The 23,430-nt window shown below is 42.0% G+C and overlaps 1 protein-coding gene across 1 annotated transcript in view; it reads right to left on the reverse strand.

Moving 5' to 3' along the window:
* LOC309561604 (tenascin-N-like) overlaps nt 1-23,430 on the reverse strand; it is a 113,234-nt gene that overhangs the window by 24,477 nt on the left and 65,327 nt on the right. Inside the window, exons 8-11 of the mRNA XM_082265605.1 lie at nt 9,901-10,164; nt 8,554-8,684; nt 5,391-5,523; nt 437-588 (exon numbers count right to left, since the gene is read on the reverse strand). Coding sequence (XP_082121731.1) covers nt 437-588; nt 5,391-5,523; nt 8,554-8,684; nt 9,901-10,164 — 680 coding nt within the window. The remainder of the gene's footprint in view (nt 1-436; nt 589-5,390; nt 5,524-8,553; nt 8,685-9,900; nt 10,165-23,430) is intronic.

The following is a 23,430-nucleotide window of genomic DNA, read 5'->3' on the forward strand; positions in this document are numbered from 1 at the left end:
CCATTTTAAAGGGGAATAATTTTTTTGACCTCTAGGAACGGTTCTAAACGCAAATGCCCGCTAAACGCCCGCTAAACGCCCGCTAAACGCGGGTACAAACGGACGTTTCAAACGTCCTAAAAATTCCAGCATTCAAAGGGACTTTTAACAACGTCCCGTGTACATGGACCCTTAACGTTTTAAATAAAAGTTACCTGCTTCTTTGCAGGCTACTGATAGGTCATTTATATTGCCCAATGAAGGCTCTGCATATAATGCAGTCCATATTTGCATACAAAGCTACACGTTGTAGTAGCATCCTCTAATGATGCTTTTTTTTTTTTTGTTTAAAATTCCAAATGTTAAAAAAGGCGTGAACAATTTGGCAATTATGTCATATGAACAGTTGTCTATGGCAGCTTGATTTCTGAGAGATGCTGAGCTTAGGAGCACTTACAGTCCATCCACCACCATCTGTATCCTGATCACAGTACACTCTAATGCCCTTTGTGTTCTCTCCTCCAGGGTAGATCGTGTACACGCCGCTCTTTCTGTTGCCCGTCATTCGAATTTGTACACAGTCCACAGGGAAGGTAATGACCATAGACACTGGTATGGAGAAGACAAACCATATATAAACATGCATGAAATCATCATTATCTCTGTATATCCTTATTTTTATTCATTGGAATACACCTTCTTATAAATAAGTAAGGTTATAAAATGTGACCTAATAATATTAGATTTCAAAAAGTGATATAAGAATAACTGTTTGCCTGTATTTTCCAATAGATGCTAAGATTAAAATATATGTTACCCCAACATTTTATATTCCTGATATGTGCCTGCTGTACCATGTACTTGCTTCCATTGTGTGAAATCTGTGGTGTTCCTGCCAGTCCCTCTACTTTCCTATTAAAAATGGACCACAGTAGGCATGAGAGCACATGATGGTCAGCGTGGTCAGTTCTCTAGCTATGCTAAGAACACAGCCTGCTCTCAATGATCAGACTTGTCCTTACTGGGAAGACTAGTGTACCACGGTTTCTTACATCCCCCAGCTCTCTGAGTTCCTTATGCAGCTGAGAACAGAGGGAATGTGATCAATTGTAAAAAAAGGGGAACAAAAGGTATTTATAATGTTTTTTACATACGGTGCCTTGCAAAAGTATTCACTCCCTTGGCATTTTTCGTGTTTTGTTGCCTCACAACCTGGAATTAACATGGATTGTTTGAGGATTTGCATCATTTAATTTGCCGAACATGTCCACAACTTTTAAGATGTTTTTTTTTTTTTATTGTGAAGCAAACAACAAATAGGACAAAATAACAGAAAAAGTCAATGTGCATAACTATTCACCCCCCTAAAGTCAATACTTTGTAGAGCCACCTTTTGCAGCAATCACAGCTCCAATTTGCTTTGGATAAGTCTCTTTAAGCTTGCCACCTCTGGGATTTTTGCCCATTCCTCCTTGCAAAACTGCTCCAGCTCCTTTAAGTTGGACGGTTTGTGCTTGTTAACTGCAATCTTCAAGTCTGACCACAGATTTTCTATTGGATTGAGGTCTGGGCTTTGACTAGGCCATTCCAACACATTTACATGTTTCCCCTTAAACCACTCAAGTGTTGCTTTAGCAGTGTGTTTGGGGTCATTGTCCTGCTGAAAGGTGAACCTCCATCCTAGCCTCAAGTCACATACAGAGTGGTAAAGGTTTTGCTCAAGAATATCTCTGTATTTAGCACCATCCATCTTTCCCTAAACTCTGACCAGTTTCCCAGTCCCGACTGCTGAAAAACATCTCCACAGCATGAAGCTGCCACCACCACGTTTCACTGTGGGGATGGTGTTGTGTTGGGTTTGCACCAGACATAGCGTTTTCTTTGATGGCCGAAAAGTTATATTTTAGTCTCATCAGACCAGAGCACCTTCTTCCATACATTTTGGGAGTCTCCCAAGTGCCTTTTTGCAAACTCAAAACGTGCCATTTTGTTTTCTGCTGAAAGTAATGACTTTCTTCTGGCCACTCTGCCATAAAGCCCAACTCTATGGAGCGCATGGCTTATTGTCGTCCTATGTACAGATACTCCAGTCTCTGCTGTGGAACTCTGCAGCTCCTCCAGGGTTACCTTAGTTCTCTGTGCTGCCTCTCTGATTAATGCCCTCCTTGCCCGGTCCATGAATTTTGGTGGGTGGCTGTCTCTTGGCAGGTTTGCTGTTGTGCCTTGTTCTTTCCATTTGGTTATGATAGATTTGAAGGGGGATCATCAAAGATTTTTTTTTTTTTTTTTTTATAACTTAACCCTTACTTGTACTTCTCAACAACATTGTCCTTAACTTGTTTGGAGAGTTCCTTGGTCTTCATGGCAGTGTTTGGTTAGTGGTGCCTCTTGCTTAGGTGTTGCAGCTTCTGGGGCCTTTCAAAAAAGGTGTGTATATGTAATGACAGTTCATGTGACACTTAGATTGCACACAGGTGGACATCATTTCGCTAATTATGTGACTTCCGAAGGTAATTGGTTGCATCAGAGCTTTTTATAGGCTTCATAACAAAGGGGGTGAATACATACGCACATGCAAATTTTCTGTTTTCTATTTCTAAAAAATAGTTTTATGTATATATTTTTCCCATTTCACTTCACCAATTTAGACTATTGTGTTCTGATCCATCACATAAAATTCAGATTAACAAAACATTGAACTTAAGGCTGTAATGTAACAAAGTAGGTAAAATACTTTTGCAAGGCACTGTATATACACAAATGTTTTGCCTTTCTCTTCTACTTATCGCTGCATGGGTTGTTTTACAAGTTAAAGGTTTACATATTCTTTAAGCATTTTGACATCTTCAACTTTAAAGGTTAAAGTGCATCTAACTTTTAAAGCGGAGTTCCACCCAAAAGTGGAACTTCCGCCTCTACGCTTCCTCATTTGGCCTTTTGGCACCTTTCTGGGGGGAGGGAGGAACGGGTACCTGTTTTTGACAGACACCCTTCCCCACTTCCAGGAGACAGCGCTGCAGCGATGTCCCTCGGAAGTTTGGCCCCCTCCTTTTTCCTCTGCTGCCGGGCCAATTACAAATGAAGCATGCTTTGTGCATGTGCAGTAGGGAACCAGCTATGAAGCCGAAAGGCTTCACTGCCGGGTTCCCTTGCCCTAAATGACGGCATCAGCACCCGAGAGCCGATACGAAAATCTGCTTCGGGTGCCGACACCGCAGGAACCCTGGACAGGTAAGTTCTAATATTTAAAAGTCAGCAGCTACAGTATTTGTACCTGCTGACTTTTAATTTTTTCATGGGGGGCAGAACTCTTTAAGTTGGCTACGGTATAGAAGGGCTAGAACCTCTGCCAACTTTTGTTGCTGTTTGGTTTCCCATTGGGGAGATTTACCTTCTCTATGTATCCTGGTGGCCACTGTCATTAGGACTGAAAGCGATGTGAAAATCCAAAACTTTGGGTTGTCACAGGAACAAGAGCGAGAATCTTACCATTGAGACACTGTAAAAGAGGGAGTTTCTCCTATCTCCTTTTTCTTCATGTCGTGACTCTATTAAGGAAAATTAGGGTAATTCTCCCCCAACGAACCACAGGCACCCAAAAAATTAAACTTGGTGGGGATTATAACCATTCCCTTCTTTTTCTTGTCAAAGCTTCTTAAGCCCCGGTTCACACTTGTGCGTGTGTGGGGTTCGCATGTAATGTCGGAGCGCACTGCTCCGACATTACATGCGATCGGCTGTGCAGTGCGAGTTTAGCCATACAGTTTGTATGGCTAAATTCGCACCACAGCCGCACCAAACACGCACCGGGACCCTTTTTGGCAGCCGCATCAGGATCGGATCGCACAGCGGTTCACACTTGTGCGATCCGATCCTGTGCGAACTGCACGATCGCACTGCGATATGCGATCAAACTGGGGGTGTCGTTAAGATTACATTGACACCCCCAGCGTATCGCATATGGTAGTGTGAACTGCCGGGGGTGCGTGTGCGATGCGGGAACAGGCTGCGGATTCGCAGCCTTCCCGCATCGCATAAATGTGAACCGAGGCTTAAGTAGTCAATCATGTTATTCTTCCGGGCAGCCTCACATCCTTGTTTTATTTTATAAGATGTATAAAAATTAATTGTTAAAAATTCAGGGTTTTTTTGCCAAGTAAAATATTTACTATTGCCTATTGATATTTTGTATTCTTTTATGTAGCCAAAAGCTCAGGGCTGGTTCACACCACAAAAATACTCCCCAGATCTTTTCTGGATGTGTTTCTGCATGCATGTTTTTAACACGTTTGGGTGCATTTTTAAAGCGTTTTTGATGCATTTCCAGATGCATTCTAGATCCTTGTTCTCTCCTTTTTTCCTGTTTTTGTTTTTACTGTACTGGGGTTTGGTGTGTTTTTGATGCATCTTTGATGCATTCCAGTGCATTCTGGTGCGTTTTTTATGCTTTTCACCGTGTTCCAGTACCGTCCAATGCAGGAAAAATCAGCACATTATTTATTTTTTTCTGGAACTAGAACACCCTGGAATTGACCGCACTGTTGTGAACTATGCCATTAGAAACAATTTCACCTACTTTCCATGCGTTTTTGATGCCGAAAAAAATACACTGAGGTGCATTTGGTGTAAACTGGCTTTCAAGGTGTTTTTATACATGCTTACAGGCTGTCATAACCCCTTTGATGTAAAAAGTTGCTATTCGCTAATTCCTGTAGCTAATGTTGTAATTTACACCAATAAGTGAATTACTTATAGCAGTGACTAAGCCCCTATGAAGACTGGTTCCAAATTTCAATCAGATGGAGAGAGACTCTAAATAGGCAACTACTGCAGTGATATCTCTTTAGATCAGTGGTCTCCAAACTGCCCGGGGGTCAGGTGCAGCCCTTAGTTTACCTTTATCTGGCCCTTGGGGCACTTTTCCTCCCACTGATGCAAGACAATATTCCTCCCACTGACACCAGCAATGGGGCATAATTCCTGTTTAGGACATTAACAATTTCGTACTATTTCTCCTATTAACACCAACGATGGGGCATTTCTCCTCCCTCTGATGCTAGAGAATACTTCTCCCACTGACACCAACAATGAGGCAAAATTCCTATTACTTACATCAACAATGGAGTACTATTTCTCTTATTGACACCAACAATGGGGTACTATTCCTCCCACTGATGTAAGACACTATTCCACCCATTGACACCAACAAAGGGACACTATTCCTCCCACTGACACTAACGTCCTCCCACTGACCCAATGGCCACAGTCTGGCACCCTTAAGTCTGAAGGCAGTAAACTGGCCTTTGGTTCAGAAAGTTTGGAGACACGTGCTTTTGATTAACAATCGTGCTCTGGGAATCCTTTGTCATGTATTACATACACATATATATATTTAAAAAAACAGATGTTACCAGTAATGAATGAGGTTATGGCCTGTCTGCTCCTTCTGTTTCCTTTGTACGCCTCCAGGTAGACCTGGTAGTCACTTCCTCTCTGGAGGCCCTTCAGTTCATAACTCTTAGCTGCGGCATCCAGTTCAACCTCCTGCCATAGACAAATTAGGTGTCAGCATCTCACAGCTCAACTAAGAACCACCTAATAAACTGTGTTTCAACTCCTCAGACTTCCTGACCAACTCATGTTACTACTATCTATGTTGATAGTCCTAACTAGGATTTAAGGTGATCCTTGCAGAGCTAAGCATACGATTTACTTCAATGCAGCCTCCCAAGCAGCACCTGGTTTCTTACAAGTTTCCGAATTGTAGCTTACATAGGGCCTTTAGACTCCCTGTGTGATGGTGCTGATTGGCCTGGTGCTGTCACATGGTCCTCTATGCCCATAAGTACTGGGTATTTTCCTTGCCTATCGATACAATATCATCCAGCGCCTAGGGCAAAGATTCCAAATGGCGCCCCCTTCCCCCATTCATGATGCGCAATTTTAGAGGGTCCTACACTCAGTAAACCATTGCGCCCAGGGCAACCGTCCCTCCTGCCCAACCCTTGTCCCGGCCCTGTGCCTACCATCAGTGAATGGAGCAGCACAGGACATGAACAGACGATACTGGATAGCTCGGAATTTCTAACTTAATTAACTTTTTTTTTGTTCTTATCAAACAGATATAACAAAATAGTTTAACACACCAAAATGGAGCAAAAAAGAGAAGTTGTTAAAGTGGAGTTCCACCCTAAATTTATACTTAGCTCCATCTTCTCGCTCCGGGTCACCTGAAAAACAAATGGATAATCGCAATTTTTTTTTTTTTACTTACCTTGTAGAGAAAATATACTTACCTTACTTCCTTCTTCCTCCCCTCGGCGGCCACTGCGATTCGTCACTTCCTGGCTTTTGCAATGATTCCTGGGAGCTGAACGTCATCGCTCCCAGGAATCAATACGCCTGCACCGACTCCGACGTCAGTTCCGGTGCGTGCGCGTCATTCCCTTCTAAACAGCTTCTGGGCATGCCGGAAGTGACGGCGGGGCCGGTGCAGTGCATCGTGGGACCGAAGAAGAAGGAAGAGGATGCAGAAGAGGATCGCGCTGGCTTCAAGCTGCCCACACCTGAGATGGCAGCGCTGGACAATACTTTTTCAAGGTAAGTATTTCTCCTAAAAGGTAAGTGCAACCCGGGACAGATCAGAGGCTAGCCATTGTGGAATGCACTAGCCCTGACTGTCCCGGGGGTATTTTTATTCAATTTAATTTATTATCCGCTTTAAGGTTTACATACCCTTTAAGGACATGACAGATCATGCTTCCAACACTTCCCAAACCTATTATCTCAGACCATATTTATTTTTTTTTCCATAAAATAAGGATTGTTAGCAGGTGTTTAATGGTTGCAGGTTCTGGGTTGTTTTTTAAAAGAAATGGACTAGAAAAAGTAGGTGCCTTCGTAATAGATGTTAAAAACATAATAAACTGCTAACAAATCTCAGTGATGTATCTCAGATGTTGTACCAAATGTAACTTCTAAGATGATTACATAGATATTAAAGCAGTTTTAAACAAAGCAAACTTCTATCTCCCCATCTGGCATTGCTGTGATTACTTTTACCGCACAGAGTTTTAGATGTTCTGTAGCGTGTTTCGCTCAATCATATTTTTATGTGTCTGTACATAAAGCAGGCCTCATAATAGGAAATAAAACCACTGGGGGTTAAGTAGAGAACAGTAATATTTGTTTACATCTATGGGTTGCTTTTGTTTCCCCTAGAAGCCAAAAAAAGGGCTGCAGTTACTGACATTTTAAGAGGGTTTGGAAGGCAAAATCTGCAATTTTATCAGAATTTGAGCGCCATTATAATACATGAATAATACAGTATAGTATACAGGAACTCTGGAAAAAACAGGACATTTTTTACTGGCTTGTACATCTTGCATTTCACTCATTTTCACTCTATGGGTTCCAGACGCAAGACGATTAGGTGAACATTAAAGTGAAGAACAACAGTATATATTCAGCAGGTGCATATTTTCAGTTACTGTTGTTTACCGTAACGCAATTTTCATAAGTCTTTCACAGTTTTTTACAATGTTGCCTTTCCACATTTTAGTGATTGTAGTAAAGTAGAAGTAAAGTAGTATGAAAATGCCATATAATTCCTTTTTTTAGCATTTCTATTCATTCGTATCACTGCAAACCCCCCTACATAATCCCCTTTCTCTGGTGACTGGTGGGTGTGAGTATCCTGGCCGGCGTTCTAAAATTTAGTCTGACCCGTGAAAATTCAGGACCCTCGTCACTTCCGGTTATTCTACGTCACCACCAGCAGCTGTTGCGAGCCCCAGTGCGCATGCGCACAAGACATTTTCCAGGTCCGATGAGATTTTCAGACTTTGCTAACAGCTGACTGAGAGGAGGAGGAGGGGCTAAGGTAGGACGACAACACCGCCGCGGAAAAATTTTACAACACCGCCGCATCATCGAGCAAGGAACATGTTGCAGAGCTGACTTAGAGGAGTTCTCTATTAGTTTCCATAGAGAATGCGGAATTCACTTCTATGTGAGGGCAGAAGTCTATGGACTTTAGGCGGAGGTATGTGTCAGTAAGGGCGGAAGTATCGGGAGAACAAGCGGAAGTGGCTCTATGTGAGGGCGAAAGTCTAGGGACCTCAGGAGGTGTTCTAAAATTATATATATTCACTTCCTTCCCACCTCCTCGGGACGGACAGTCCCCTCTAAGTCAGCTCTGCAACATGTTCCTTGCTCGATGATGCGGCGGTGTTGTCGTCCTACCTCAGCCCCTCCTCCTCCTCAGTCAGCTGTTAGCAAAGTCTTAAAATCTCATCGGACCTGGAAAATGTCTTGTGCGCATGCGCACCGGGGCTCGCAATGAGCTGGTGGTGACTCGTATCACCGGAAGTGACGAGGGTCTGGAATTTTCATGGGTCCGACTAAATTTTAGAACACTGGCAACACTATGAACACTGGCATGATGACGTCACTATTGTATGGGATTAGGTAATGTGAATCAGAGGTTCAACAATGCTGCAGCAATTGGGTCTTGTTTGCTACGTGGCTTTGTTATTTCTTTCATTAGATACTTTAACTCTGTTTTCTGATTACCTGACGGTTACCATCGCCATCCACGTAGACTAGTATGTAACCATCAATTTGTGCAACAGGGGGAGTCCATGTTAAGGTGGCTTCTGTCTGTGTAATTTCAGAGGCTTGCAGGTTTGTAGGTGCATCAATATCTAGAAAAGAATGATTAAATATATACAATGATAGCATATTCAGTAATCATTTTCTGTTTCCAGAAACTCTGACATAGGAGGTTTGGACATTTGTAAAAACACAAGGAAAGACCCATGCTTCAGATAATTAAGGAAATATATTTCGGGCATTAGCCAAAAAAAAGATCAGACAACTGTAACACTTGAAGACACGTTTCCTTGTCCACATTTGTTTTTGTGCCTTATTTTAGATATTTAGTAATATTTCCTTAAAGTGGAACTAAACTCAAAAAGTTAGGACTTGCTATGTTATGGGGAACATGATGTTAATTGTGCCCAAACAATACCTTGAACAATCCACATTTTGTCTGGAATTTCTCCTGAAACATAGCAAAACACTTTCTGGTATGTGAGTGTGCCTAGGCACTCATGTCTATCGGCCTCAAAGCTGTATGTCTGCAATGTGAGATGTAAGCCTGGTTCCACAGCAACTGGCCCACATTCAGTGTACACCAGCCTGTCCGACAGGCTTTTGATGAATGGGCATGATGGGATCCGATTAGCGCTGAAAGCCAATGGCTGTGAGTGCTGACCAGTGTGTTTTGGAGGAGGTGGGGCAATCCACAATACACAATAGTTAAGAGTTGAGTTTGCCGTACAAACATAGTTAGTACAGCAAGCTCCTCCTAAGCTCCTTGGTTTTTTCTTTTCGGGTTGAATGAAAAAAAAACTGATCGTGTTTATCTAGCCTCAGGCACTGCTATGAGATTTGGAGTAAGATTTGGTGATTTCATTTTTGTGCTGTTCACTGTCCTTTTTGGTTGGAGGCTCTGATATGAAGAAACAAAGCCTTGCCTCTATCAAGATGGCCACCTCCACACAAACATACAGTCCATAGCAAGGCCCGTTATTCAGAAATAGGGAAAGATCAGCTGCAGGGAGACCGCAGGCAATACCTACGTCTAGTCCTTTGTCTTTTGCCTGCCTTTTTTTTAAATCACAGCTTCTGGAGTTCACTTTCCTTTAATCAGTGTTTCAGTTAACTAACCAAGGTACCACATGGATGAAAAGATAAATGCTAGAGAATTTATAAAGGACCCCCTACCAATTGCAGCTCTCTGACTGTATATAAGCTGATGGCCTATTTTTCTATTGAGTGATACAACATTGGCTCACATATGAGATGAAGCATGGAGTTCAATGACCATGATGCGCTTGGATTTGTAATAAAACACACCTGTCACAGCGGTTACAGATGCCCTCCTGCTCCTCTTGCTGCCCTTCTCCGCCCATACATGGAAGATGTATTCCATGCCTGGAGTAAGGCCGGTCAATGTAGTGGTGGTCTTATCCTTGCCCACAGTCACCTCATCACTGTGCCCATCAAGTCCGGAATATGTCAATATATATTTGTCTATCTGTGCGCGCGCTGCCTCCCAGGATAGGGTAGCAATGTCCTCTCCCACATCTGTTGCCTTCAAGTTTTTGGGACCATCAATTCCTGAAAACCATTATATATATATTGTTAGACATTCACATAGAACACAAAAAGAATAACCTTGATATAACATTTTCTCATTGTGTATCTATCTATATATATATATATATATATATATATATATATATATATATATATATATATATATATATATATATATATATATATATAAAGCAGTAATTCCACTTCTGTTGAGAACAAAAAGGAAACATTCTCCTCTGGGTGATCTATGTACATTGCAAGGATTTTAACAAACATTGTTTCCAATTCTTACCTGTTTCTGCTCTGGAGAAAAAGCTGTTTGCTCCATTTTGTGTCCTCAGATATTGATTCTGAATGGGAGTGACTCATTTATTTTAATCAGCTGATGTACTTTTCGTGTTTTGATGAGAAAAGTTGCAGTGTCTGCATCTGTTTAGAAATGACTTAGGGAGTATCTCACCAAAAAATGACAAAGAATGTGTGCATGGCTGCCCTAAGATGACAATGTGTCTCTTGCCAGGTGAGAGGTAGCTATTCTGGAAATGTGAGGTCTAAAGGAAAGCACCAAATCAAATACTAACCCCTGCGAAATAAGCTTGAGAAGCAAGAGATGGGTTGTGATTGGCAGTAATTGTTATTGCAGTGTTTTAGCACTTCGAACACATTACAACAGCAGTTAATGTTATCTTCCATACATATCCATGACTATAGATCAAGACAATCACTTGCACATCTCTCCCTGTTTTAGATAGGTTATGCTTTTATGCCTTCTGTCTTGTATCGCTTACTGCAAGCTGCCACTTTATTTTCAAACAAATTACCCAAAGTGACATAAAAATGGTGCGTTGTATTCTGCAACTCATCAATAGCTGTACAATACCCAGAGCTGTCACTTGTACATGATTTGCACAAACCTGTTAGGAATTTTGCCTGTGATGGTTTGTCTGAGATAGTAGTCATTTCTTTAATACATAACGAAAGATAAAATGAAATTTGCCGTGATAAAAAAAAAAAAAAAAGCTATTGTAATATTCACAAATCACAAATGAAAAAGCAGCCACGGGCAATGGCCGTGGGGAATATTTTCTGTGCTTGCTCACAGTTGAATGATCTGGCTGTTCGGGATCATGGGAAAATTATATAAAGCTCTAATTATGGTGCATTGAGCGGACATTCTGATTTTAGAACAATGGCAATGCTTCCAGGACAGGATTAGCTGTTTGCATAAAGAAGATGTAAATCCAATTACTAAAATCTCATATAAGCTTTAACCTGTTAATGCTATTTTAAAAAAAAATAATTTTCAGTATTTTTTTTTTGTGCACAGAATAAAGAACAATTCAGTAAAAGCACATAACAGAGAAACTTCAAACAACATAATCAGAATACTTTGCAGGGAGTTGTGCATGGTTATCACATAATGCACAGAGGACCACACCATCCCCTGAGGGGTCACCATCAGAATCTTTGGGGTTGATTTACTAAAGGCAAATAGACTGTCAAATAGACTGTGCACTTTGCAAAGTGCAGTTGCACTCCATAGTTACATAGTTAGTGAGATTGAAAAAATATATTAGTCCATACAGTTCAACCTATAATGTGTGTGTGTGTTTGCTGCTAACCATACACTGTATACCCTGTATGTTGTGGTCTTTAAGGTGCCCATCTAATAGTTTTTTGAAGCTATCGATGCTCCTTGCTGATACCACTGCTTGTGGAAGAGAATTCCACATCCTTATCGCACTAACAGTAAATAACTCCTTACGTAGTTTAAGGGCTCTTTCACACGGCCGCTCCGATGTCTTCTTCCGCTGTGGCACTTTTTTTTTTCACGGACACGAATGACACTTGTGTCATCCACTCCGTATGTCCGCATATCATCCCATCCGCTTGCGGATGATATACGGACATAATGTATGTCTATGGGGATTGCGGATGTCAGCGGATGACACCGCTGACATCCGATTTTGCATCCGTTCCATTTTTATAACGAAAGAAAAATAGGGTTCTGTTCCGTTGCAAAAAACGGAACAGAACTGAAAGGACGCAAATGTAAGAAACACTTTTTAATCAGAGTATAGCATTAAGTTAATTCAACTCCTGGGATATTGATCTGGTCAGTTTAGAGATGGTTGTTAATCAGTTTCAGCTGCTTTGGTGTTAATACAATTTTTTTTTATATATACAGTGGGTACGGAAAGTATTCAGACCCCCTTAAATTTTTCACTCTTTGTTATATTGCAGCCATTTGCTAAAATCATTTAGGTTCATTCTTCTTCCTCATGAATGTACACATAGCACCCCATACTGACAGAAAAACACAGAATTGTTGACATTATTGCAGATTTATTAAAAAAGAAAAACTGAAATATCACATGGTCCTAAGTATTCAGACCCTTTGCTGTGACACTCATATATTTAACTCAGGTGCTTTCCATTTCTTCTGATCATCCTTGAGATGGTTCTACACCTTCATTTGAGTCCAGCTGTGTTTGATTATACTGATTGGACTTGATTAGGAAAGCCACACACCTGTCTATATAAGACCTTCCAGATCACAATGCATGTCAGAGCAAATGAGAATCATGAGGTCAAAGGAACTGCCTGAAGAGCTCAGAGACAGAATTGTGGCAAGGCACAGATCTGGCCAAGGTTACAAAAAGATTTCTGCTGCACTTAAGGTTCCTAAGAGCACAGTGGCCTCCATAATCCTCAAATGGAAGACGTTTGGGATGACCAGAACCCTTCCTAGAGCTGGCCGTCCGGCCAAACTGAGCTATCGGGGGAGAAGAGCCTTGGTGAGAGAGGTAAAGAAGAACCCAAAGATCACTGTGGCTGAGCTCCAGAGATGCAGTCAGGAGATGGGAGAAAGTTGTAGAAAGTCAACCATCACTGCAGCCCTCCACCAGTCGGGGCTTTATGGCAGAGTGGCCCGACGGAAGCCTCTCCTCAGTGTAAGACACATGAAAGCCCGCATGGAGTTTGCTAAAAAACACCTGAAGGACTCCAAGATGGTGAGAAATAAGATTCTCTGGTCTGATGAGACCGAAATAGAACTTTTTGGCCTTAATTCTAAGCGGTTTGTGTGGAGAAAACCAGGCACTGCTCATCACCTGTCCAATACAGTCCCAACAGCGAAGCATGGTGGTGGCAGCATCGTGCTGTGGGGGTGTTTTTAAGCTGCAGGGACAGGACGACTGGTTGCAATCGAGGGAAAGATGAATGCGGCCAAGTACAGGGATATCCTGGACAAAAACCTTCTCCAGAGTGCTCTGAACCTCAGACTGGGCCGAAGGTTTACCTTCCAACAAGACAATGACCCTAAGCACACAGCTAAAATAACGAAGGAGTGGCTTCACAACAACTCCGTGACTGTTCTTGAATGGCCCAGCCAGAGCCCTGACTTAAACCCAATTGAGCATCTCTGGAGAGACCTAAAAATGTCTGTCCACCAACGTTTACCATCCAACCTGACAGAACTGGAGAGGATCTGCAAGGAGGAATGGCAGAGGATCCCCAAATCCAGGTGTGAAAGACTTGTTGCATCTTTCCCAAAAAGACTCCTCGCTGTATTAGATCAAAAGGGGGCTTCTACTAAATACTGAGCAAAGGGTCTGAATACTTAGGACCATGTGATATTTCAGTTTTTCTTTTTTAATAAATCTGCAACAATGTCAACAATTCTGTGTTTTTCTGTCAGTACGGGGTGCTATGTGTACATTCATGAGGAAGAAGAATGAACCTAAATGATTTTAGCAAATGGCTGCAATATAACAAAGAGTGAAAAATTTAAGGGGGTCTGAATACTTTCCGTACCCACTGTATATATATATATAAAAAAATAAAATAAAAAAATATATATAAATATATATATATATATATATATATATATATATATATATATATATATATATATATAATCACTGTTGGTAGTGGTAGGCATTTACTGGACCGATAGAGAGGGTGATGATCACAAGGACCAATAGAGAGATTTAATCCCCAAGTGGGGACATAGACAGAAAAAAAAATCTTACAGACAATCTAACTCCTCACTTTTCTATTCAAAACTAAAAAAAAAGGTGATTATACAAACTATTGCAATATTTTTTATGTAACCATATCACCCATTTCAATTTTAGAGCATTTATTACTGTTGACCAAGTTCATATTTTTATTCCACTCAATAAAGTTTTATCACTGTCCAGGCACATTACAGAGCCTCAGAAATATGAATACATGACCCCATTTCATTTATTATAAAGTGCTGGTTCACTTAAATACCCTGTTGAGACCCCTTGAAAAGCTAATTATAAATGGACAGATGGCACTATTTGCCCTGTTAAATGAGGACTTTGATGAAAATTTTGTAAGACTACATTATTTTGTATTGTGATGCTTGTCGTAGCTTACATGATATTTTTCATTTACTACTACTTGTATTTCTACCTAAATTATTAAAGACATAAAAAAATAGCTCTAACATTAAAAAACTGCATCAACTGTTCCCGACTTCCAGTTTTTGAAAAATGTCTACAAATACCATATTTACATCTATAAGGCACATGATGTAATTTTATAAAAATGAAAATCTTTCACAAATAAAACTGGGTGTCTACATAGAAGATCTGTTAGTTTGCATATTGAAGGGTAACTCCACTTTCGTTGAAATAAAGTAGCAAATGAAAAAAATATATATATATATAGTATAAGCAATAGCTATACAAGCCATGTTGTAACTGAATGTTAATAAAATTACCTTTTCTTTTCAAGCAGTGTTGTCATTTTCTCTAAAATTGGCAATGCAATATGGCAACCTGGAGGTGTTCTGTACACAGCTGTGCACAGAACGCCCCCAGAACTGTAATTTTCACCTGCCTGGGGTAAGAACTTTTCACAAAGATAGTCTAAAATCAAGTTTTAGGCATCCTTTGCAGCAGAAATTTCCTTTTAGTGAGACCCTCCCGGTTAACCACTTCTAAATAGATGCAGACACTACGTTTCTCACCAGAACATAGAAAGTGCACCAGCTGATTAAAACAAATTAGCCACTCCCATTCAGAGACAGCATCCAAAAGACACAGTGTGGGAGATTTACTAAACCTGGAGCACTCAAAATCTGGTGCAGCTGCGCATTATAGCCAATCAGCTCCTAACTCCAGCTTGTTCAGTTAAGCTTTGACAATAAAACTTGAAAGCTGATTGGTTTCTATGCAAAGCTGCACCAGATTTTGTACTCTCCAGTTTTAGTAAATCCCCCCCCCCCCCCCCCCCCCAGTGGGACAAACAGCTTTTTTTTCCAGAGCAGAAACGGGTAGTAATCTGCAGCAAAGTTTGTTAAAATCCCTGAAAAGTGCATTGACCACCCACAGGAGAGTGTTTTTTCTCCACAAAAGTGGATTGATTCACCCTTCCATATCCACAAATTGTACTCAGTGGTTCTTCTATTATTGTATTGCGTAGTGACATAGGGATCAATGGGAGTAACCACATTGTGCAGCAGGGGACACGGGAAGTCGATGCTGTGTTGGTTTCTGAAGAAAGGTCAATGGACAATTCCTCTTCATCAAATCTGTTTATCGGTGCAGGCACAGGGAGAGATAACTATTGACTCTCTTCTTTATAGGTTGATCTTTAATGAAAAGTTTCATTTTTGTGATAGGGTTGCAAAAAAATAATTTAGTATGCAATAAATGGAATAATTAAATGTAGACAGAACAGGCAATGTATATATTAGTCGGAGGATTCAGGGCTGTGATGGCTATAAAATCCCAATTAAAATTCATAAAGTTACTATAAAAGGCCTTTGCCTGGTTTTTATGAAAGTGATTCAAATTATTATGTGCTTGTGAAGTATTCCATTCATTCTCCTTATAGTCCCTTTAACTCCCTTTCATAGCTTTTTCTTTCTTATGATATAAAATACATATGTAGTATCCTCCTAGGTGGGTGCTAGTGAGAAAGTATAGTTTGAGCTCAGTCTGCTTACCAGAGGGGCTGCAGGTAAATCTATATCGTTCTCTGCCTACCAGAGAACAGGATTGGTTAGTGAGGTCTGCTCATTGTGCTCAGCATGTAATTCATTCATTCTAGAGAGTGTTTCACACTTGTCCAATAGGGAGGCATGATGGACAGTGGGAGGAAACCTGACGAATGGGTTCATAGGCTTTTGATACAGTCCTGATGATTGGCAGAGGGAAAGTTGCCTTGGTGCATTTTGGTAAACTGTATAAAAGTCAGGGGCACATGTGCTTGAGGTCTTTCGCTGGGGAGAGGAGTCCGGGAGGGAGGGGGCGGCTGCCTCCTCCTCCTCTGTAGAGGTGCTATGCGGCCTCAGGGAGTCATCTTGAGGGCCTGGAAAATAGCAGTAAGGAGCTGAACCCAGAGGTCCAGGGAACCTGACTGAGAGGGGAGGCACTGGAGGATCTGTCTCTGCAGTACAGTGAGTACAGAGTCTTGTGTCAAGGGGCCTGACCTGAGGGGGACCACACCTGCTCCTAGGATAGTCAGTGGATGGGTGTCAGCTGAAAGGGGATGCTAGTGAGAGTGTCCTGAAGATAAGATATCGTTCACCAAGTTGTCAGATAGTAAAGAGAGCAAGAGACTTAACCCTTTCTACACCTGTGGCAGTGTGGAATAACAGCCTAAAAAGGGTTTGTTGTATGGGCGCTTCCGTGGAATACAGCAGGCTTTAGGTGAGACACTGCAATTCGGCAGCACTGGAGAGGAGAAGCTGCTCTGAAAGTGATAAAGATAAAAAGACAAGGCGCCTCTAAGTGCAGTAGGCTCTGAGTATTTATTAGCTTAAAAGTATAAAAGCACTCACATTTGGTTAATGTGACATGGGCATAGCAAAGATCTGTCTGGAGTCTTCCTATCCGCTGTGCTGAGTGGTTGCAATGAGGACATCCGTTGATCTGCTTCCTGTAGATGCGTCCTTTCATCTGTGTCTCAGCCTGGTCGGCATGAGATTTCCTGAAGGCAGGGTGTGGACGCAGCAGCTGGTGTCCAATAGAGCGGGTGGTGGGCGGTTACATGTTTCGGAGCTCAGCTCCTTCGTCAGACCTCCCTGGGAGGTCTGACGAGCACAGGAAGACTCCAGGAAGAGTCCAGGAAGACTCCAGACAGATCTTTGCTATGCCCATGTCACATTAACCAAATGTGAGTGCTTTTATACTTTTAACCTAATAAATACTCAGAGCCTACTGCACTTAGAGGCGCCTTGTCTTTTTATCTGGAATAACAGCCTGGCTGTTCCTAAGTACTAAAGAAGTTCTGAAGGTAGAAGTCCTCATCTATGTGAATAGTTCAATTGGAGTATCCCACTATTCCCTTCTCCTATCCCAATTACCAATAAACAACAAAAAACCAACACCCCTATTTTTTTCAAGAGCCAACAGAAGCAAAGAGGGATCTAGGAACTTTATCTAATCATAACCGTGTGCTGGTAACCATGGGAGCTCGCAGAGTCAATATCCAGCAGTCCCTGCGGGGGTAGTGCTAAACATAAATTAATTCAGCGCTGTAATCATTAATTCCTCAATAAATGCTTTTTCTAACGTAAAGAGTATAAGTATCTGATTTTAACCTGGTATCAGTCGGGTGGGTCCAGGAGAACTTTGACATCAGACTGAGGACATCTAGTGGCAGAAGAAAGTACTATGGGGGAAATATCTAAATCTTTTTTTTTTTTTTGCACAGGCTAATAATTTTTATTCTTATTGTTTTTGGCTGAAGTTCTTTTTTTAAACATTCTGAATTGGGATAAATCAATCATAAGTTGGCAATGTGACCTAGTCCAACATTTGGGTATAATGTCATGTAGGAGGGAGCAGGTTCATGAAAAAGAACCGAGATAGAGGAGGCTGATGCAGGTCTGGAGAATGGTCCTGTATCTTAGTGTGGACACATTAAATTGTGGGTACCATATGCACTCATCTGCACTTGACACAGAAGTACTAAATATATTGAGGTTAGTGTTCATGTACAAAAATGTTTAGATTAGGGGTCTCCAAACTTTTCCGTATGAGGGCCACATTGTATATTTTATTTTAATGTTCAAGAGCCAAATAAAATCAGTTTTTTTAAACAAAGGAAACAAATTAAAATTAATAAATACTTTTTACCTTGATTTAGAACAGAAAAAAAAAAAGTGTCAGTAAAACAAAGCAAAGAAAATCAAAATAAGTCCCAATCAGTGTCCCCCCTTGCATGAGAGTTCCTGGTAAGTCCTGCCTTACAGCAGTGTCCCCATCTGAGCCCCCTTACATCAGAGGAGTCCCCCTTTACATCAGAACCATTCCTTACATGAGAGTCCCTAATGTAGCCCCTCCTTACATCAGGGTCCCCATCACAGTCCCCTCCTACATCAGAAGGCCGGAAGAAATTTAGTAGCAGGCCGGATTTGGCTCATGGTCTGTTGTTTGGAGACCTCTGGTTTAACTGCTTGCCGACCACCCACAGTAATATTATTTCGGCAGTGCGGCTCCCCTGTGTTCAGTCACGTAATACTACCTGACTGGAGTGCATGTGATTTAGACACAGCGGGAGGGGGGCCGCGGGAGGAGAGGTGGCGATTGCAGCCTTCCTCCCCCGATCGTCCGAGAAACAGAGAGAAGACCTGCCTGCTTATGTAAACAAAGCAGGCAGATCTTCTGTGAGACAGGCAGGGACAGATCATCAGTTTCAGCTAAGCTGAAATTTGCGATCTGTCTGTGCCTGTCACAGACCCCCCCCCCCCAGACACAGCGGGAGTCGGGCCAGGGGAGGAGAGGCGGTGATCACCGCCGCTCTTCCCGATTGTCGGGGATCGAGTGAGGAGATCCGCCCGCTTGTGTAAACAAAGTGGGTGGATCTCCTATGTGACAGGCAGGGACAGATTACAGGATTTAGCATAGCTTAGCTAAACCTGCGATGTGTCCCTGTGTCACACAGTCCCCTCCCCCCACACATGTCAGTAAGCACCAGGCATACATTAACCCCTTGATCATCAATAAAGTTAACCCCTTCCCTGCCAGTGTCATTATTACAGTAACATTGCATATTTTTAGCACTGATTACTGTAGTAATGTCACTGGTACCCCCAAAAGTGTCAAAATGTCAGTTAGGGGTCCGATCTGTCCGCCACAATGTCCCAGTCCCGCAAAAAATCGCAGATCGCCGCCATTACTAGTAAAAAAAAAAATAAAACAATAAAAATGACATAAATCTTTCCCGTAGTTGGTAGACACGATAACTTTTGCACAAACCAGTCAACATATGCTTATTGCAATTTTTTTAACCAAAAATATGTAGCAGAAAACAGATTGGCCTAGAATGTTAAAAAAAAATTTGATTTTTACATTTTTTGTCATATAGCAGAATGTGAAAAATATTGTTTTTTTTTTTTTTTTTCACAATTGTCGCTCTTTTTTTGTTTATAGCGCAAAAAATAAAAATCGCACAGGTGATCAAATACCACCAAAAGAAAGCTCTATTTGTGGGAAAAAAATTTTGTTTGGGTACAGCGTCGCAAAGTAACGCAGTGCCAAAACGCAAAATAGGGCCTCGTCAGGAAGTGGGTAAAACCTTCCGGGGCTGAAGTGGTTAAATGACCTTTAATTTCAAGCACACTAGGCCTTATAACAAATGCCAGATTTGCCAGATGACAGCTTGGGTCTTTTAGCAATTCAAAATAGAATGTATGCTTTTTATATTATGCACAGTTTATTTTGCTCTTTTCTATTTGTGTTCATTGGATGTACTTTTCATCCTTTATCATAAACCAGCATGTAATGATTGCAAGCACCCTCATGCATCTTTCTTCCCGCATTAAATCACTTGTTTTATTATGCACCAGTTTTCTTAATTAATTTAATTAGCACAAGTATATTTACACGGCTGACTACAGTATATAAAAAACTTATTAGGATTATTTAGTGGCTTGGGCAAAGTCAGCCTTTACTGGAAGCCAACACAATTTCTTCACCTAGGGAGTTAAAAGATGCATAATTCAAAGATTTATGGAGAGGAGCCAAAGCCTGAGATGGGAAAACACAAATAATGAAATTGTACAAGACTGCGGCATTGGTGATGCTTATCTGACTGATGTACAAGGCAGAGGTTGCTCCTGATATATACGCTACGGTGCCCATGAGTTCTTGTGAGCTTGGGGAGAGATATTGTAAATATGGCATTTTCATAAGGCGCTGGCTGAGTAAATAGTATTGTTTAATGAAGAATCGCACACAAGCTGAAAACTATCGCTCTCAACAGCTTCAATCTAAATTTACACGCAAGGAGATAGAGAAGTGTATGTCAATGGAACAGCTGTGCTGTAATCTTTACATGACGGGATATAAGAGCTGTATTAACATTGTGTGACATCCTCATGTAATATTCATTGATGAAATTTGCTCAGAGTGTATGATAGGTCATAAAATAAATATCCAGCCAGTGTATCCACTGAGCGGGTGAGTCAGTGCGCCTGACTTGGAAGGTGGAAGCGGATTCCTGTACCAGCCATTCAGATTTAACTTTTTACAACAGCACTGTTAGCACCGGTTCTAATCTTGACCTCAAATAGGTGTTGGCTGGCATTCTAACCTATAGCTGTAGTTTTGCTTCAGTTTTTATAAAAGCAAAATAAAAATATAAAATATCAAAACTCCCATATTAACCAATTGCCGACTGCCCCACGCAGATATACTGTGGCACGACGGCTTGGCTGTGCATAATCACGTATATCTACGTGACTATGTGCATGCGGTCTCGGCGGCACGCACCGCCGGAGCCGCGCTCCTAGTGCGATTAGACACAGCAGGAGGCAGCCCGCGGGAGAAGCAGTGGTGATCCCCACCGGCCTCCAACGATCGTCAGAGAAACTGACAGAAGATGTAAACAAAACAGACGGGTCTTCTGTCACACAGGCAGGGAGAGATCAGGAGTTTCAGCTTAGCTGAAACCCCGATCTCACTGTGCCTGTCACAGAACCATCCCCCACACAGTTAGTAAGCACAGTTAGGCATACATTAACCCCTTTGATCCCCCCCAATGTTAACCCCTTCTCTGCCAGTGTCATTTATACAGTAACAGTGCTTATTATTTAGTGCTGATTACTGTATTAATGTCACTAGTCTCCACAAAGTGTCAAAAATGTCAGTTAGGGGCCTGATCTGTCCGCTGCAATGTCGCAGTCCCGCTAAAAATTGCAGATCGCCGCCATTACCAATAAAAAAAAAAGTCCACAAATCTATCCCGTAGTTGGTAAACGCTATACCTTTTGTGCAAACCAATTAAAATATGCTTTTTGGGATTTTTTTTTTTACCATAAATATGTAGAATACAAATTGGCCTAAAATGATTACAAAAATTAGATTTTTTTTACATTTTTTTATTAGGAATGCTTTATAGAAGAAAGTAAAAAATATTGTGTTTTTTTTTCAAAATTGCAACTATTTTTTTGTTTATAGCGCTAAATCTAAAAACCGCAGAGGTGATCAGATACCACCAAAAGAAAGCTCTATTTGCGGGGAAAGAAAGGGCGTCAATTGTATTTGGGTACAGCATTGCACGACCGCGCAATTTTTCGTTAAAGTAACGCAGTGCCGAATTGCAAAAAATGGTCTGGTCATTAAGGGGGTAAAACCTTCTGGAGCTAACGTTGTTAAAGAAATAAAGTGGAACTCTTAGGTCACTACTACATGTAGACGATGGCGCTGGGCATAATATGACTTGGACCACGATGCACTTACAGCATTAGGAGAAATATGAAGTGTGTTATTCTATGATTTTTTAGTTGTGTACACCAACAGAAAGGATAAGAGGGTGCTCAGCATTTTGCTGATGAGCTTTACCTACCCAAACTGTGAAGGCCTTCTCTGGGTGGTCTGCCTAGTAGCACATAGCCTCACCTTCAAAATCTTCCCAGCTGGCTAACAGGACCCCTGTGTTTGCACGTTGCATTCTTTGTTAATTACAACGAATGGCCCTTCCATAGCCCTGTTGATGGATCTGCACCCTAGAAATCCTAACCCTTAGGGCTAGATGGTTACAAGATGTACTGAAACTTGACAATGACATTTGAGATGATATATGGGATTTTCCCTTTAGATCTCTAGTCTCTTTAAGAGACCATTTCATTCAAATCAAACTGGTTCATTGTGCCTATTTCACTCCCTATAGATTGCATTAAATAAATTCATCTTGCTCCCCTGAGTGCTGGAGGTGTGAAGGGGTTCCTGTATGATAAATAAATTCTGAGAAGAAGTGTTGCCTATAACAAATTTAGTTATCCCCATTCCTTTGAAACCTACAATGTTCATTTGTATTTTGGGTGTGGTTGAAAAGGTATTACCCACAGTGGCTGTGTGAACTTTGGTTAGTCTGCTTCTATTTTATGCACAGAAAGTTATTGCTCTACACTGGAAAAGACCTCCCCCTCTCCTATTTTCCTTGAAGCAACTGGTCAATAACAGCCTACCGCTCTACAAGGATACTTATGCCAACAGAGGCTGCTCCAAAAAATATGATAGGATCTGGTCAAAATGGTTAGCAGAGCCTTCCACGGCTGCCGATATGTCCACAGAATGATGTGTCTTGTTCTAATGTACTCCAATTGGGGTACCCTCCCGCCATGGTGTCATCTCAAGTCTATGATCTGTTCATACTTACCTGTTATTATGCTGCTACTGTACTCAAGGAACCATGCCTTATGCCCAGGGGCAGACTGAGCAGTCGGGCATCGACGTGCGCCGCCTCCACAGGCGGCAGAGGCCAGTCGGACTTCAGTAAACAAAAGAAGCAAGCGGCATGCCACACAGACACAGACAGGCCTACTTGTTAGTCTACGGCCAGCCAGCTAACCTGCCAATGCCAGCCACAGGTCCACAGCCAGCAAGCCACAGGCCCACAGCCAGCAAGCCACAACCTGCCAGCCAGCTAGCAAGCCACAGCCTGCCAGCAAGCCTGCCAGTGCCAGCCACAGGCCCACAGCCAGCAAGCCACAGGCCCTCAACCAGTAAGCCACAGCCTGCCAGCCAGCCAGCAAGCCTGCTAGTGCCAGCCACAGGCCCACAGCCAGCAAGTCACAGGCCCACAGCCAGCAAGCCACAGCCTGCTAGACAGCCAGCAAACCACAGCCTGCCAGCCAGCCAGCCTGCCAGTGCCAGCCACAGGCCCACGGCCAGCAAGCCACAGGCCCGCAGCCAGCAAGCCACAGCCTGCCAGCCAGCCAGCCAGCAAGCAAGCCACAACCTGCCAGCCAGCAAGCCTGCCAGTGCCAGCCACAGGCCCACAGCCAGCAAGCCACAG

This window comes from Pelophylax lessonae (genome assembly GCF_965119305.1).
Source record: "Pelophylax lessonae genome assembly, chromosome: 8".
Taxonomy (NCBI): domain Eukaryota; kingdom Metazoa; phylum Chordata; class Amphibia; order Anura; family Ranidae; genus Pelophylax; species Pelophylax lessonae.